At 43.9% G+C, this 18,474-nt stretch overlaps 1 protein-coding gene across 11 annotated transcripts in view; it reads right to left on the minus strand.

The window, feature by feature from the left end:
* Positions 1 to 18,474, minus strand: part of WWOX (WW domain containing oxidoreductase) — an 886,111-nt gene that overhangs the window by 628,524 nt on the left and 239,113 nt on the right. For 10 of the 11 annotated variants that reach the window (XM_043436487.1, XM_043436488.1, XM_043436495.1 and 7 more), the window contains exons 7-8: positions 6,509 to 6,694; positions 495 to 759 (exon numbers count right to left, since the gene is read on the minus strand). In XM_043436487.1, the coding sequence (XP_043292422.1) occupies positions 495 to 759; positions 6,509 to 6,694 (451 nt within the window). Of the gene's footprint in view, positions 1 to 494; positions 760 to 6,508; positions 6,695 to 18,474 lie in introns of those variants that run through there. The other variant, XM_043436499.1, reaches the window with a different exon arrangement.

An 18,474-nucleotide genomic window follows, 5' to 3' on the forward strand; every position in this document is an offset into this window, starting at 1 on the left:
GCCTCCAGCTGACAAAGGATGCTCCAGCAGAGGTTTAAACCCATTAAAAGAAGAATTTAGAGCAAAAATATAGACTTTCAATGGAAAAAAAGGAACCACATTTGCTGGGAATGCAAAAGTCACAAACCCACGCTATTTACCTACTAACACAAAACACAGTTGGGAAGGACTGCGCTTACTGAAGAAGAAAAAAAAGACCCCATCAAATGTAAACAAACCACCTTCATCAGCCGTGTGAGCACAACAGCGAAAACACACAGCTCTCTGGGCCTTTGAGACATCTCTAGAGAAACAGATGCAAACTCAAGTCAACTGAAGTGTGCTCAAGCGCCCCTTCTCACCCCTCTGAAAGGTCTGATGACGTGATGCTCAAGACCAGACTCGTTCTCATGAGAGGTGAGAGGCCAAGGAAGCGAGTGTGCCTGGGTTTCTCTAGTGCCCTTTCTGGAAAAGCACACAGGAGGAGTGTGTGGCAACTGCGGCTGATGACTCACCATGGACTTGGTGAAGGGTCTCGCCAAGGTGAAGAGCAGCGTGTACACCCACCAGCCACGGTGGAGGGCGGAGTACATCATGTTCCCGGGGTGCACTGCATTCGACGTGACCCCACGGGGGGACAGGCGGCGGTGGAGCTCGTTGGAGAACAGGATGTTGCACAGTTTGGACCGGTTGTAAGCCAGCATGGCCCAGTAGTCGTTTTTTGATGGAGAAAGGCGGCTAAAGTCTAGTTTTCCCGAGGAATCATTAATATCTGTAAATCTAAAAAAAAAACAAAACAGAAAATGTGATATGAATCGGTCAGCCCCTGACTTCTTATACAGCTTTGTGTTTTTATTAGAAATCTGAGAAAACCATGCAGAGATGACTGAAATCTCAATTGGGTGACCATCGAAACAAAGTCTCCTTAAAAAGAAACAATGGTGATTTCACAATATAAACCAACCAGGTCCAAAGACACACTTAATAAGGGGCCAGACTCATAAATGGAGTCGTCTTCACTGAACCCCCATCCACTATCCCTGCCTCTAACATCTATTTTTTCAAAACCTTCAACAGGAAGTTCAAGGATAATTAAATTAAATGGGAAAACATTTTAAATGAAGGGCTGCTGCTTTTGGAAGCAGAAAGATATTGCATTCCTAACCCTTGACAGGGTTTTCCTGGGTTATTTTAGCCAGTGTTTGTGTCCTGTATGTTTTCATTGGAGCATCCAAGTAAATATAGATGAGCCTTGCTGCCTCCAAGACTCTCATCCAGATTAAAAATTAATGATTATAAAGGGGTTATAACCTTGGTGAGGTGCCATCAATAGTCTCATACGTTTAAAAGATAAATGTAAACAAAGCCAAAATGAGTGCTGGCAGAGTCTAATGTTTTTAAGTATACCCATGGCATGGATACACACAAATCAAAGTAAGTAGTTGATGTTTTATAATTGGGTCTGACGGAGTCGTTAAACACCAGCTGTTTGTTTCTTCCCTTCCTTTCTTCTTTTTATAATGACAACAAAGTAATGACTTCCGTAACAACCAAAAGAAAGAAGAAGAAGGAAAAAAAAAAAAAAAAAGATCACAACAGAAGGAATTCAGTCTCGTATTCTTTAAGGAACCCTCAGAGTTTGCTAAATTAACTCCGGGCATTTTCCCCAAATAATAAGGGAGTATATGAGGGCACTGGGAACAAATGCTGAGGAAAAGGAAAGCAAAAGGTGAGGCGGAAACGATAGAACCATCTGGTAGTTCCTAAATATGAGTGAGCAGTTCATGTGGGGCTAGGACCAAGAAATTCATGTGTTAATGGAAATTAAGTACCCCTTCTCCAGGACTCAGTCAGTGACATCCCGTTTCTCGTATTAAATGACTTCACCAAGACGAAGTCATCAATAAAGCTGATGGCTGGAGACGTCAGTGTGGACACAGCAGTGAGACCCTGGCTGTTTCCAGGTCCCCAGACCACGGGAAGAGCCCAGATTTCTGAGCTTAATCATCTGGAGCAGTGGGACTTGGCGGGAAATTTGGAAATTTATGGGGGCCTTTTTCTGGTTGTCATAACGATTGCCGGTGGGGTGCCAGGGACAGTGGATGTCCCACCAGGCCAGGGGAGTCTTGCTCAAGGAAGAGAGCCCCGCTGGACACGCATGCGGATGAAAGCCTGTGCGTAATTATCTGGGACTAGATTCGAGCTGTGCTCTGCACAGATGCACCGTCCTAACAGCTACTGAACTTCCAACAGTGGAGCGCCACAGCTTTGCGGGTGAGGAAGGAGTGTGCTTTGGGATTCTGGGGGTGAGGCTTGACCTGAGGCTGGGGGCACTGGAAGCCGTAAGGCCGCACACCTGCCAAGAGTCAGCGGGTGTGAAGATCCTGATGGAGGATCATGCACTCCAATGACTTTCCATCCCTGGAGTCCTGCCTACACGCTGACATGCTGGAACACATGTTATTTTAGCTTCACAGTCATTTTGCCCCAGCATTGCAGGTAGGTAAGTCCACTGAGTTACAACATCGCATGCAGGGAAGTTATATTATTTCCGAATTTTATCTCAACACAGTGATAAGGTGTTACAGAAGAGCTGTCACACACACACACACACACACACAGGATTGCTGAGTTGAGGATACAATGATCAAAGGTAAGGGCCACATCCCAGAAGTTCTACACGCTCTGGGAAGAGAAGAACGTCAAGGATTTCGACAACGTCTAACAGGAACAGGGTGAATACAGCAAGCTTCGCTCACTCTGCTGTGCTCTCATCGCCCTTCTTGGGGTCTCTGTTTAGCCCAATCCAGCTCAGGTATCACTTCTTCCAGGAAGCTCTCCCTGACTAACTCTTCCACTGCTTTATACCACAGTGATTTCTTGGGTGGCAGCGAGGGACAGACTGAAAGATGGCACGCAGAGCAGATGGAGATGAAGTGTCCGTTTTCCAGGACCTGGTCTATCGTATTCCTACTGCTCAAGCACCTGCCACCCCCGCAACATGACCAACAACGCAAGTCAAGACCCCTGGCACTTTGTGCCTCTGTTCTGACCACACAGACCACTCTCCACCTGCTTCCAGGCCTAGACTGTGAGCTCCCAAGAGACGGACAGTGAGCTCCTTGACTGTTGCCTATGACATATAGTGGGGATTAAATACAGTATTAAAAAACTGAAGCCTCGTCATGGGTTCATAATTCTAAATTAAGAGCCAAGTTTTCCTTATCACAAAAAGCTTTGTTTGAGCTTTGTGCAGAAGGCAAGTTTCACCACTGGGTTCAGATGCTTTATGTTTTCCATGAATATTTGCAGGTAGCACTTTCTCATGTTGAGAGTGACTTCATGCTTCGGCTTTTTAAGGCTAATGCAGACTTGGGAACACTGGGTTAGATTCAACCCCTACGAGGAGGAAGGCGTGCCTTCCTAATCCCCAGCCTAGGAATGAGGCCAAAACAAAACAAAATCCACCATGATGAGAAGTTGGATGGAACCAGGTTGAAGGAAGGTTTCGAGATGGAGAAGCACAGCTATTAACGCTAGGCCCTCCGTCTGCTCGCCATCAGCAGAGCCCAGGTTCCTGCCCTGCTGATCCCCTGGGCAGTGCACTCATTTCCAAGGCCTGATTAGCTTGTTTGACAGTCCTCCAGGGAGTGGGGAGGGTGGGCAAGCTTTCTGATTCCTCTGAGATGAGCCCGGCTTCCTGAAAAATGACCACGTTCACCTCTCAGCTCAAGAGGCAGCAAAACAAGTCTTCAAAGGCTGCCCACCCTGTTTTCAAGCTGAAAAATTGACAAAGCCAAACAATAAAGTCTTAATAGATTTCTCCTCCTACTGGGGCACTAACATGTTAACACTTGCTTTCTGGACATTAACATCTGCTGTTGGAGAAGACCTTTATCTTGTATTTCTCTAAATACTTCTCCTTTATTTTTATTTTTTTTTTAAACAGGATTTTTAAATAACCCAAGTAACATAATTAGGCTGGATTCTATGGAGACAAAAGCTAGCATGTTCAAAGAATAGGACTGAATTTGCATCCGAGGCTGTGTGTGTGTGTGCGTATGTGTGATGTGTGTGGTGTGTGTGGCAACTTGGCACTCCACACAGCTGCAGCCGTCTACCGCCCTTCAGCCAGCACTCCACTCTTTTCATTCTATTTTAATTGGTATCTGGAAAATTTTTCATGGCAAGGAAGTTCTCATTTTCATAGGGTGGATTTGAGGTATGCAGAAACTCGACTCACTTGTTCCGATTCCAGATAAGCAACCAAAATACAGGGACAACTCAGGGAGGCTAATAAATATTTTGCCTTGGGGCAGTCTGGTATAACATTTTCTGCAAACATCGGACTTTATTTTTCCCCTAACAGGGGGTCTTGACCCCAACGAAGAGATTCCACCAAGGTTTATGGAGGTAATTAGATACCAACCCTTCCGTTTTACGACACGGTTTTAGGGCTCTGGGTCCTTGAGCAGTGAGTGGGCGCTCTCCCAGGTCTGTACACCCAGTGTTCGCACTGGCTCTGGGGTGTGGCATATGGGTAATAAACAGACAAACTTGGGGGGATTAACATTTTGCATAAACACCCTTTACTATGGGCACGAGGTCATCGGAAAACCAGCGCCCAGCACCAGACAGGAGAGGGCCTGATAGCACGCACTTTAGGAAGACCTGGTCTAGAAACTAAAATGGATTGAATTCAGGAGGCCAAAGCCCTGCCTCCCGATCCATCTATTAAATGAAATTAAGATTTGGATCTCCAAGGTAAGCATGAATTACACTGCAGTTAAGGGGAGAACAGAGACACCACATGAAATAACCATGTCAGATCCAGATTTAGAAGGGAAGCAGGCAGCTGACAACTCCACAGACTCGCCCATTAAATACCAGCTCATTTAAACCAATCCCGGGGTGCCCTCTACATCTGGCGAAAGACGGCGACTGGCAGGTTTATCCCCATGCTCTCGCCCCATCGCCCGCCCCCGCAGGGGGCTCCCCCTCACGCCTGAGCAGGGCCACTCCACTTCCAGGAACCTGGTCTGATTTGCAAAGATAAGGATGTCCAGATTTTGTTACCACCTCATTATGAGACGTCCCGTGTCTTTTAACACGGGGGAGGATTATTACCGGCATTTTCCTTTCCTTTCGGCCGTCATAAATTTCAAACGGTAAAAGTAAATCTATCTGCAGTGTGTCACTTCGACCATAAGCCCCTGTGTTTGGGAGTGATAAACGGTTCAGGCTAACCCTTGGCTGGTCTCTCTCTTCCAAGTCCCAGGGGTTACATTTTATGGAAGCGTGATTAAAAAAAATAAGCTTCATTCTGGGTCACTAAAACATCTCAGGACTTAAGTCGGAGAAGAGGAAGGGGGAAAAAACAGGCCCCGGCACGTTCTTTTTCTCCAGCTACTTTGCTAGGAGTGAAAGCCCCCATCCACACCGGGAAAATCTCCATAATGTGTATTAAACTCTAGCTTCACCCGGCAGTTCCCTCATCCTCTCCCGGTACTTCTCTCAGTTGTTTATCCACCTCTAGAAACAAATATGCTGAAAATATGAGGAAATTTTCAAATGCCTTCTTAGTCGACTGAATATTCTCCTAATGGTAATAGAAAAGAATTGCCATCTGATGTTTTAATTGAAATTTTAACCAAAAGAGGCATGGCCAGATTTCTAATATGTTCTAACTACAGTACTTTCCTTTCTACAATTACACAGCTAATGTCTGCATTGAATTCCCTAATTTCTCATTATAAAACAATTGGATTTCATCTCGCGGTCTTTAATTGCATTGTTTCTACTGCTAGAATAACTGCACATTCTCCTTGGTGAGGTGGTGAGGCTGGTGAATGACAAATCAATAAAGGTCAGGCATTCAGATTTAATCAATTATTATTCCATCTCGAAGCAAAATCAATGAGGGGCTTGAAGTATAGTTATAAAAACCATCTACCGTGCTGTCTACACTACCCCTAAACAATCGCCCACCATCACAAAAAATAAATAAAACCTTGGTAAGTTCAGGAGCCAAGCTGAGTACACACTCTTTGGAGAAGCACTAATGAAAATTATCTTCAAAAACAGAGGGCTGCCCTGGTGGCTTAGTGGTACAGAATCTGCCTGCCAATGCAGGAGACAGTGGTTCGATCCCTGATCCGGGAAGATCCCACGTGCCTTGGGGCAACTAAGCCCGTGCATCGCAACTCGTGAGTATGTGCTCTAGAGCCTGGGAGTCCCAAGGACTGAAGCCCACGAGGCACCCACTGAAGCCGGCGTGCTGCGGAGTCCGTGAGCAAGAGAAGCCACCTCAGCACGCAGCCTGAGCACCGCAACTAAAAAGGAGCTCCCCACTCGCCACAACCAGAGAAAAGCCCGCGCGGCAGCAAACACCCAGCAGAGCCAACAATAAATAAAATCATGTATTTCAAAAAACTTAAAAAAAAAAAAACAGAAAGCGAGCCTGGGGGTGGGGACCATCAGCTGGTGAAAGGAAGGGTGCCTGTGAAAAGAACGTCCAATTCTAACCCACCTATGGGACTCCGAGGAGACCACAACGACCCGGGCAGGGGCTGAGCGGCACAGGACGTCCTGCAGGAGCTGGACAAGGTAGAAGTGGCCCAGGTGGTTCACCTGGAAGGTGGTCTCCAGGCCGTCTTTTGTGAGGGTCCAGGGGAGCCCAAACACAGCTGCGTTGCACACAAGCACGTGAAGTGACCTGAAAAATAAAACATCCCAGTGTTACGCAGAAATAAACACTCTGAAACCAAGGAGATCCATGCTCCCCGCCCCCCCAGGAATAACCATTCCTCACTATCTTGCAGATTACAGGCAGCTGGAAATGGGACAGCTGGGAATGTCACGTCTGAGACAGTTCTGCTGGGGAAGAGCTTGAACTCCCAGTGGGCGATTGTGCTGAGCAGCTGGGGACCACGGGGTTCCTGGCCCGCGAGACTCTGACTGCCAGAACTGAGACCGTGCTGGGCAAACTGGGATGAGCTGGTCACCCTGCGTGGAGTACAGGTTCTACCATCTATCTCAATCTGTGCTTCCTCTACCTACTAAATGAGCAGACTTATTTATATTTACATTATCTTGTACAAAGCTGGTAAGACTATATACTCCCATGCCATGGATATTAAGTTGAGAATACTTAAATCATGTGTTAATATTTTCATTATCTCATGAGAACTAGAAATATCTACATTATTTCACCCGGTAATCCTGTTTCCAAGCAATGGGGTACACTGGAAGTGGCGGGGGTTGGGGGGTGTTCAAAGGATAGCAACTCGTACCTCTAAAGGAAAATACTTCATCATTGATAATTTTCAGAATTTCCACTGAATGATGACAATATAAAGCAAAGTAATGTTTGGTAATTTTATTACTGTTATTTTTCTTTTTTAATGTATTTATTTTTAATTGGAGGATAATGACAAAATTGCACTGGTTCCTGCCACACATCAACGTGAACCAGCCACAGGTATACGCACGTCCCCGCCCTCCCCCTCATCCCGCAGAGCACTCGGCTGCGCTCCGGGCATTCCAGAGCAGCTTCCCGTTAAGTCCCTGCTTTACACGCGGGAATGCACAGGTTTCAGTGCTATTTCTCAGTTTGTTCCACCTTCTCCTTCCCTGCTGTGTCCACAGTCTGCTCTCCATGTCTGAGTTTCTATCCCTGCCCTGCAGACAGATTCATCAGTACCATCTTTCTAGATTGCATATAGATGTGCTAATAAACAGTATTTGCCTTGCTGTTTCTGACCTACTTCACTCTGTCCTCCATTCTGCCTACACATGGGCAGAGGGTTCCTACAGCCACCTGCTACCCACTCCATATGCCGCTGCTTCTGTAATGGATTAAATGGTGGACCCAAAAGATAGGTTCACTAGGAACCTGTGAATGGGACCTTATTGGAGAAAAGGGTCTTTACAGATGTTAATTAAGTTCAGGATTTTGAGATGAGATCACTCAGGAATAAGGGAAAACTCAGTGCTATTGACAAGTGTTCTTACAAAAGAAGAGAAGGACAGAAGGCATGCAGAGAAGACTCTGTGAAGACAGGCAGAGACCGGAGAGATGCATCTACAGAGAAAGGGGGGTGGATGAGTGCCCACGGCACCAGAAGCTCGTGAGGGGCGTGGACTGGACCTGCCCTCTGAGCATCCAGGAGGGACCACCTGCAGACGTCTCACTTTCAGAATTTAGGCCTCCAGAACTGGGATAAATTAAATTCCTGCTTTTCCGTAAGCCACCAAGTGTGCAGAAATTTGTTACAGCAGCCCTAGCAAACTAGTACAATTTCCAAGATTCATCCTCAAGGGTGAGTAATAATTATATATATATATATATATATATATATATATATATGAGGTAGAATTATTAAATTGTATATGAACTAGAAACAACTTAAAATTCAACAGCAGAGATTAGATAATCAGCAATGATTAAGTCAGAGATTCCCAAACTTCTCAAGTCAACTTAAAAAGCAGGAAATTAAATGTTATATGTCTGATGCATATCCCTCCCCCACCAAAAAAAAAAAAAAAAAGATTTTTATACATTCAGGCAGCAAAACAGGAAGTACAGAAAAATGTTAGCTCTGCATGTGTAGGATATTGTTAGATTGCTTACCTCTTTTTTTATGGTTTTTGTTATTGTCCAAATTTTTTAATATGCATGGATTTCTTTAAAAAATTCCTGAGATGCAATTCACAAGGCATACAATTTACCCTTTTGAAAGTGTGCAATTCAATGGTTTTTAATATATTCATAATTTGTGCAAACATCATCACATGTTAATTTTACAATGTTTTCATATCCCCAAAAAGCAACCCATATCCATTAATAGTCACTAACCACTCCCATCCCCAAGACACCATTAATCTGCTTGCTATCTGATGGATCTGCTTATCCTGGGTGTTTCATATAAATGGAATCATGCAGTATGTGGTCTTCTGTGGCTAGCTTTTTTCATTACATGTAACGTTTCCAAGGTTCATCCATGCTGTCCCAGGTTATCAGTTCTTCATTGCTTTCTGTGGCCAAAACCCACACTGTATGGACATACCATGTTTTCACTGAACTATCTGCCACTTGATGGACATTCCAGCTTTTTCCATTTTTTTTGCTACTGTGAATATTACTGCCATGAATAGTCAGTTACAAGTTATTGTGGAAATATATGTTTTTTATTTCTCTTGAGTATATATGTAGACATGGAACTGCTGGGTCATATGGTTAATTCTATGCTTAACTTCTTGAGGGGTTGTGGGGCTGTTTCCCAAAGAGTGGCTGCACCGTTTTACATTTCTAACTGCAACACATTACAATTCCAATTTCTCCACATTCTTGCCAATTTTTGTCATTATCTTTTTTTTTTAAGCCACCTTAGTGAGTATAAAGTGGTGCCTCAGTGTATTTTTATTTGCATTTCTCTAAAGGCCAATGATGCTGAGCATGTTTTTATGTATTTTCTGGCAATTTATATTTTTGGAGAAACACCTGTTGTCTATTTAGGTGCTGAGCCAATTTTTAATGGAGGTAATTATCTTATTGATTTATGAAAGTTCTTTATATATCTTGGATAGGAGTCTGTTATCAGACAATTTGCAAAATTTCTCTCTCATTCTCTGTGTTGTCTTTTCACTTTCCTGATGGTATCACTGACAACATAAAAGTTTTAAATTGTGATGAAACACAATTTACATATATATTTTTTTTGGGGGGGGGGCCACTTGTGCTTTTGGGCTTATATCTAAGAAACCACTACCTAACCCAGCATCACAAAAATATACTATCTTTCTTCTAAGTGTTTTATACAGTTTTAGCTCTTACATTTAGGTCTATGATCCATTTGAGCTAATTTGTATATATAGTGAATTTATATATTTATAAGCAATTTACAAGTCATTTAACTTCATTCTGTGGCATGTGAACATCCAACTGTTCTAAGATCATTTGTTGAAAAGACTGTTCTTTCCCCCACTGAACTATCTTAGCATTCTTGCTGATAACCAACTGACCACTTCTAAGAGTTTATTTATGGACTCTTGACTCTATCCTATTATCTGTATGTCTATGCTTATGCTAGGACCACACAGTCTTCATTACTGAAGCTCTGCAGTAAATTTTGAGAGTGGGAAATAGAAGGCCTCCAACTTTGTTCTTTTTGAAGCATGCATTGGCTATTCAGGGTCCTTTACAAGCATGTATAAAGTTTTAGGATTGGCTTTTCTATTTCTACAAAAACTTCAGCTGCAATTTTGACACAGTTTGCATTATATTAGTAGGTTAATTTGGGGATTATGGACATCTTAACAATACTGTCTTCTATTCCATGAGTATGAGTGTATTTATAATCATTTAGATCTTCTTTTCTAAAAAAGGTATTCATGCAAACCTTATTATCACTGAGCTATGGAAGTCTCATAGGGAAATCGTTTATTTTTCTCTGTTGTCTGATTTATTTCTGACTCATCACCTACATAAAACCTAAATGTGGTGATGTGGTAGAGATCATGGGCGTTTGATAACAGATGATTATCTGTTTTTCCCATATGATGCCCACTACAGTTGTCCATTCACAGCCCCTCAACAGCCCAATTGCTCTTAAGTAAAAGTGAAAGTCGCTCAGTAGTGTCCAACTCTTAACGACCCCATGGACTATACAGACCATGGAAGTCTTCAGGCCAGAATACTGGAGTGGGTAGCCGTTCCCTTCTCCAGGGCATCTTCCCAACCCAGGGATCAAACCCAGGTCTCCTGCATTACAGGCAGATTCTTTACCAGCTAAGCCACCAGAGAAGCCCAATTGTTGTTTGTAGAGGTGGGCAAAAATGCTTTGAGGCATCTGGTCTACCTACAACATTCATCACATCCATTTCAACTCAAAGTAGAACTTACTCATCTGTAGCCAGAATAACCCATGCTTTTAAATAAGGCCATGTACACTAGAAAAAAAATCTTAGGAGAAAGGGTAAGAGTGAGAAGTGAACATATGAGTTAGATATGTGGTCCTTTCAGGTTGCATCTCAAATATTTGGTCTACATTTTCAGAGTTGCTATTTTTTTTCTTTTTTGAATGTTAAATATGGGTTAAACACTTACTAAGAGCTTTCTGTATGTCAGAACCCTAGATGACGTGTGTTATTATCTCCATTTATGGTTAGGAAAAAAGCGATTAGCAGCAGATTTCCTATGGTCAGGTGAAGTATCAGAAACAGGTAAAATAAATAAAGACGCACATAAGTGAGTGAGAATGAAATATAACATATAAAAAGATGAAATGAGATGGATGAAACTGGAGCCCATTACACAGAGTGAAGTAAGCCAGAAAGATAAAGAACATTACAGCATACTAACACATATATATGGAATTTAGAAAGATGGTAACGATAACCCTATATGCAAAACAGAAAAAGAGACACAGAAGTACAGAACAGACTTTTGAACTCTGTGGGAGAAGGCGAGGGTGGGATGTTTCGAGAGAACAGCATGTATATTATCTATAGTGAAACAGATCACCAGCCCAGGTGGGATGCATGAGACAAGTGCTCGGGCCTGGTGCACTGGGAAGACCCAGAGGGATCGGGTGGAGAGGGAGGTGGGAGGGGGGATCTGGATGGGGAATACATGTAAACCCATGGCTGATTCTTGTCAATGTATGACAAAACCCACTGAAATGTTGTGAAGTAATTAGCCTCCAACTAATAAAAAAAAAAAATCATCTAACTTCAAGAATACTATTCAATACTTTATTAGATAAGCTCCCTAGAATGGCTACAGGGAAGTGCTGAGAGAAACTCTAGCTCAGTCATTATACTTACGTGCTGAATGAGAACTGAAGCACACACCCCACCCAAAGATGTGCCGGGCAAATACCCAGGATCTCGCAAGGAAGCTGCCAGGTTCAGGGGCCGTCACTCCCTTTGTTTCTAGACCCTTCCTTTTTACCCACAAGAAAAAATAAAACTCTTCACAGCTGATTGTTTTTTTTTTTTTTTTCAGAGTTTCCTTATCTTGAAGACGGGCTGGGTATTTGGGATGCTGGCAGCACATTTCTCAGTAACAACACCTCCTGTAGTTACCTCTATCCAAGCCTACGCATTGGCTCAAGGAAATGCACACAACATCAAACAAAGGAACTTGCCACCTAAGACCTCAGTCTGGACACAGGAGCCCACAGAGGACTGGGAAACCCTTTGCTCTTTCACCAAATTTAAAATACGCTTCATTAATGTTAATTGCACGACACCAGAGGCAAAATACATACTGCGTACCTAAAGCTTGTCCCCTCTATTAATTAAAAACAGGCTTATGGAATATGAAACTATAAAGTGCTAGACTTTTTTTTTAATTGTAAAGACACTTAATTGGCTTGTACAAAAGGAAAAGAATTCCTTTCACCTCACTTTAATGAGGTTTTTATTATTCAAATGGCACATTTTGCTCAGTTTCGACTAAAAGCCACTGCGATTCAAAAGGCTCTGAGATGATGAATATTTACAGACTATCAAAAGGAAAGTTCAAACTATAAAGACAGAATGAAAACAAAAATAGTATCATTCCCATTCCAAAGTTGATGCTATTAGTCAGCATTTTCAAGGACTGATTTTTTTCTTCTTCTTTGATGGATTCTGGTCTGTAAAGGGTGGGTGGGAACCTGCAGGGCTGCTCTCTGTGTGTACAGACCTGGAGCTCCCAGGACAGCGGGTGCTGCTGCTTCTCTGCAGTCAGGGCACGCCCGCCGACACTTCTCTGGGCATTCTCTGAGCGCACGGTCTCATCCTCCAGGGACAGTACATGCCTTGGACCAGAGAAGTACTGCTCCATGGTAAAGAGGGTGGAGTTCCAGAGATTTACCAGTGGGTGTGGCTACTTGTCATCAGTGGGAATGACCATGGGCCAAGGCTTCTAGCCACAGTAGCCTTAAGTGAGACTTCCCACTGGAAGGAGCAGTGAATGCTGACAATACACAGAAAGGAGTCGGAGCCCAAAAGCTTTAGGCAGCTGATCTCCACATTTTCTTCCTGCTCTCCTCCTCCTTAAAAATTCAGGAATAAGTGACATAAAACATTATTTAATGGCAGATGTGCAGCCCTCAAGCTTGCCATTCACTGACGATCCCATCTTTCTGGCCTCTTCAACCTCTCTATTGACTCATTCTTGCTGCCCATCAGGCTAAATAGACTGCTCAGACCAGTAATTAGGAGAAAAATCAGGAAAGAAAATGGTTAAGAAAATGAACGAAAGGAACGAACGGAGAGAGCAAGAAATGTCTAGTTGACATTGGGGCTTTTTCAAGTTACACGAAGTCTCTCTCTTCCCATTTACAGACCATCCATGGTTTTGAAATATTCATCTCCATTCAGAATCTCCTCCCTCGTCTGAATCTCTCATCACCAAAGTGACTGATTTCTGCCGCACCACTGCCCAGGACCTCTCAAGGAGGCCTGGGAAGCGATGGTTTCTCGGTCTCAGCACCCAACAACCTCCCCTCTGTTGAAACTGGACTTCTCTGTCACAAGGGCCCCGGCTCCTCCCCAGTTCCCTTTCCTCTTCGCTATCTCAGATTCCAAGACACAGGCTATTCTCGGACCTCCTCCTAATGCCACCACTGCCTCAACTTCTGCCTCCTCCAGACCTTCCTCTTCAACCAGAGTTCCATCTCCAACCTCCTTTGATTCAGTCTAAACTATCATCCTTACAGCAATTTCATCCAGGCTGGGACTCCAAACAACACTCATATCAAGGTGAACTTCACGCCTATAGCACCAGCTGACACCCCTCCCAAGCTCTGGACCTCATCTTCACCCACCCTAAACCTCAACTCTTCACCTCCTCTCCCCAAGTCCTCCCCGCTTTCCTGACACCCGTATTTCCGCAGAGGGTGATACTCTCCAGCCAGTCACCTGAGGATGAAAACGTTGCTAACGTGTGTTACCCCATCTTCTCCCGTGGGGAGAAGCCAGTAACTCTAGAGCCTTCAGCTACTATTAGTATCTGTCCAATCCCCTACCTGTCCAATGGAAGTGTGATAGTCAGGATATATCTCATTTATGGGCCCTGGTGTACCCACTTCCAATGGCAGAGAGCCCTGCCTTGTCCAGAAAATCGTCCCTGAGTGATGGGTGCCATCACACCTGGAAAGTCATGCCCCACACCCAGATGCTCTCCTAACGAAGAGGACCAGCTCTGGGATCCACTCTCCAGAGCTCCCTGCGGGTCAGTCTCCACCTATACACAACCCGTGCCCCTCACTCTCCTCCTCAGGGCACTCCCCCAGTAAATCGTGTGAGCAGACGCCCCCCCAAGTCTGGTCTCCAGGGAACTCGAGCTCAGACAACCGCTGTGACTCCTTGTTTCTGCTTCTGGTGCCTTCAGCTCTAGTCACTGCAAGAGCCCACACCGAGTCTGGCCACCTTTGGCTTTTGTGCATTGCTTTGTTTAGTCATGAAGTCATGTCCGACTGTTTTGAGACCCCAGGAACTATAGCCTACCAGGCTCCTCTGTCTATGGGGTTTTTCAGGCAAGAATACTGGAGTGGGTTGCCATTGCCTCCTCCAGGCCAGGGTCTGAACCACATCGCCGGCATTGTAGGTGGATTCTTTACTGCTGAGCCACCAGGGAAGCCCTAATACCTGTGACTTCTTTCTTACTTGATCCATCATGGATACTGGGACCAGATGAAACACATTCTAAGAGTCAATCAGAGAAACTGATGAAGACATTTTAAAAATGCACAAAACTAGATCACCAATAACCAGAATGAGATATAATGTGGTAAACTCTACCAGTAGCAAAAATTTAAAGGAGAAATTAATTTTCTACCTTTAGAATTAGCAGATTTTTATAGTGTTATTCTATTTTCATTATGTTGTATAAAGCTGGTGGGAATATACATTCCTACAACCGGATATGCTTTCTGTTCAGCCAATATGTTTGTGGTAATTTATTACAATAGCAAGAGAAACCTAATAGAGTGCAGTAATAAACATTTGCTGTTTGGAGTCACTATGTTTTGGGGGTAATTTAAGAGCAACAGATAACTCATACATGCACCATGCTACATGAGAGAAGCCAGACTCAAAGAGCTAAATATGGAATGCCTCCATTTAAATAACATTCCAGAAAATACAAAACTCTAGGGACAGGGAAAAAAAAAATTCAGTGGTTGCTAGGGGCTGGGTGTAAGGGGTGAGAATTACTTCGCAGGGGCACAGGGACAGTTGAGTGGGTGAAGGAACTGCTCCATATCTTGACTGTGTGACTCCACGACTCTGTGTGTGTGTGTGTGTGTGTGTGTGTGTGTGTGTGACTCCATGACTCTGTGTGTGTGTGTGTGTGTGTGTGTGCGCGCGCGCGCACACTCGCCACAACTCACTGAACCACATGACTAAACGGGTGAATTTCAGCATACCTAAAATACCCCGAAATATTACAATGGAGGAAAACCAGTGTGCTGTGTGTCTCTCACAGCTCTGCCCACACCCCGGGGCGCGTGGCGTGTGTACACTAACGGCATCACTTGGCCCCAGCGGTCTCTGGATCTCTGGGGCCATCTGCAGAGCGCCGAGCACCTGAGAGGAGATGACATGAAAACTGGTGAACGTAACGGAAGTCAAGTACACTTGTTTCCCAAGTTCCCTGGGCTTCAAGGCCCTTCCAAGGAACCAAGTTCGCAGGAATACTGACCCACCGGGGGCCAAGAACCCATCGGCATCCTCCACAAACACCCACTGCCAGGCTGCACAATGCCGACTCTTAGGAAGGCTCATGAGTAACTGGCAACAACCCAAGTCCAGGGCGTCTCACATGCTGATTGTACATGGAACGTCAGCTTCCGAGGGGCAGCATCTCCCGGAGCCTGGCCTACAGTTCTGTTTGGGCCTTGTCCATTCCTATATTACATAACATTTTCCACCAGAGGCCACAACTGCCGTGGGACAACTGTTCTCTCTTCCAGGAGACAACTGTCAGCAATCAGGAGGTCTTTGTTCTCAGGGTCTTGCACGCTTTGTTTGCGGGGTCTTGCTTGTTCTCAGGGTCGTCCCTCAGGTAAGAAGGAAGCCTGGCGTACAGACCAGAATGCTTCATCTAAATCAAGGCCGTTTCTCCAATGCCATTTCGTCTATAAGCCATGACACAGCCACACTTTACAACAATTATGACATGAGAGATGGCAGAAGAAAGCACAGGAAAAGTGTGTTTGTTCTAGCTGATTAATAAAGAGAGTTACTTACGCTTTGGAGACAAGACCAAACTGATTTTGTCTCAAGAAACCTAAGAATCAGATAACATAATTTCAAATCTGAGAAATGAGAAAGGCATTTAAAAAGAGCCTGAGAATCCAATAGCAGTCCAGTGGTTAAGGCCCTAGCTTCCACGACAGGTGGCCTGGGTTTGATCTCTGGTCAGGGAACTAAGATCTCAAAGATGCCAAAACAACAACAAGAACAGGACCAGGTTAGAAATTAAATTTGGAGAAGCCTGGAAGGGAACAGAAAGAGAAATAAGACCCAGAGAATCAGAGGTCACTGCCTGAGACAGAGAAATAAGCCCTCTAAAAAATAATAATAAATAAATAAAAATAAAAAGAACCTGAGAGGAGCCATCACGGGGCTGAGTTACAGTGAAGATTTGTAAATTGAATTGTAACATGTGCCCCCAAAATGAGGCAGACTCTCACAGGTTAAATAAACACCCCGTAGAATGTTAACACAACTGTGCCTTTGGGGAACTCCAGTTCAGGCACAGCAGAAGAATGAGCTAAGTGGAATGTTATGTAAAGGGAAATTCTTTTCAGTTCCTCCTTGAAACAGAAGGGCACACCATCTGGGGCATCTCTCCAGTGAGCTGCAGGAATTCATACTATTTGGAAATACTCTGAAATTCAAGAGAGAGGGCCTGAGGATGCAAAATCCCAAAAGCAACTGTTGATCAGTCTGACCTAGTGTTCAGTTGTCCTTTACTTCCAGAAAAGGAAGAGGAAAAAAGAAATTACTATAGAATTCCAAAGTGGATCTTTGCTTCAGAAACAAGGGCTGAAAAAAAAAAAATTAAGAAAGAAAAGAAAAGAAACAAGGGCTGGTTTATTTTGAGCTCCAGGATGACAGCATAAAAGTGACCATAGTAATTCCCTCTACAACTACACCAACCCAGGGAAGGTGCCTCAGCCTCCACCAAGTGACCCACCAAGACCTCAACTGCCCAAACTGTGGTGTTCATGCCCCTAGTAAAATTCAGGATGACTTCAGGTGGAACACAGGCAAACTTTAAAAAATGCTTATTTACTGGAATGCACTAGAAAACATAAATATATCATCAGATTCTCAAATGCACAAGGAAATAAAAGAAATAATAAGGACTTCCTTGGTGGTCCAGTGGCTAGGACGCCCCACTCCCAATGCTGGGGGCATGGGTTCAATCCCTGGTTAGGGAACCAGATCCCACATGCTGCAACTAGGTTTGTATGCCGTAATGAAATATCCCCCATGCTACAACTAGGACCCGGTACAATCAAATAAATAATATTTCTTTAAAAAATAAAGGCTTCCCAGGTGGCTCAGATGGTAAAGCGTCTGCCTGCAATATGGGAGATCCAGGTTCAATCCCTGGGTCGGGAAGATCCTCTGGAGAAGGAAATGGCAACCCACTCTAGAACCTTTGCCTGGAAAATCCCATGGACGGAGGAGTCTAGTATGCTATAGTCCATGGGGTTGCAAACAGTTGGACACAACTGAGCAACTTCACTTTTAAAAAGTAATACTTACTTTGCTTGATAGCTGTGAGAACTAGAGAAAAATGTAAAATGCCCAGCACCAGCCATGAGAAAGAGGGTACCTGAAACAGGCATTTTTTTTTTTTTAAGCTGCCTGTTTTCTGGACCTTGGACTACACATTGGGGACATAACATCCAACAATAATGTAGAGACATGAAATATCTGTATAGTTGTCCTGACATTTAGAAAATACCTATATATCATTTTCCATGCCTTTACTCAATATCTCTGGGAGACGAGATCCTGAATAAATATGAAAGGAAATAAAGTAAGTAAAATAAGAGAAATGTGAACACATGAACTCAACATCAGCTCAGGGAGTCAGTGACCATCTAGCTGGTGCGCTGCTAAATGTTAAAAAAGGACTTGCATACTTCAAGACGGTGAAGGACATCATCAAATTTTAAAATAATTAACCCAGAGTGGATTCTGCTGTCAAGATAACCTAGCCACACTTTTTTAAGTTGGAAAAGAGGAAATAATCTGAATGAATCAGCAGGAAAAGAGCCGAGGGCAGGGTGTTTCCCCAGGGATCATCAGGAATTTTTCATTTCATGCACCATTTACAACTTCTTATAGTGAATTCCAGAACATCAGTACACACACTTAACAGGAAATGGCAACACTCTTGTTTTTGGTGTTTCCTTAAATTTCTGCCTCCTTTTCATTATCTTGAATATATATTTCCCATCTACACAGATGCAATCCCAGAAG

This window comes from Cervus canadensis, chromosome 18 (genome assembly GCF_019320065.1).
Source record: "Cervus canadensis isolate Bull #8, Minnesota chromosome 18, ASM1932006v1, whole genome shotgun sequence".
Taxonomy (NCBI): domain Eukaryota; kingdom Metazoa; phylum Chordata; class Mammalia; order Artiodactyla; family Cervidae; genus Cervus; species Cervus canadensis.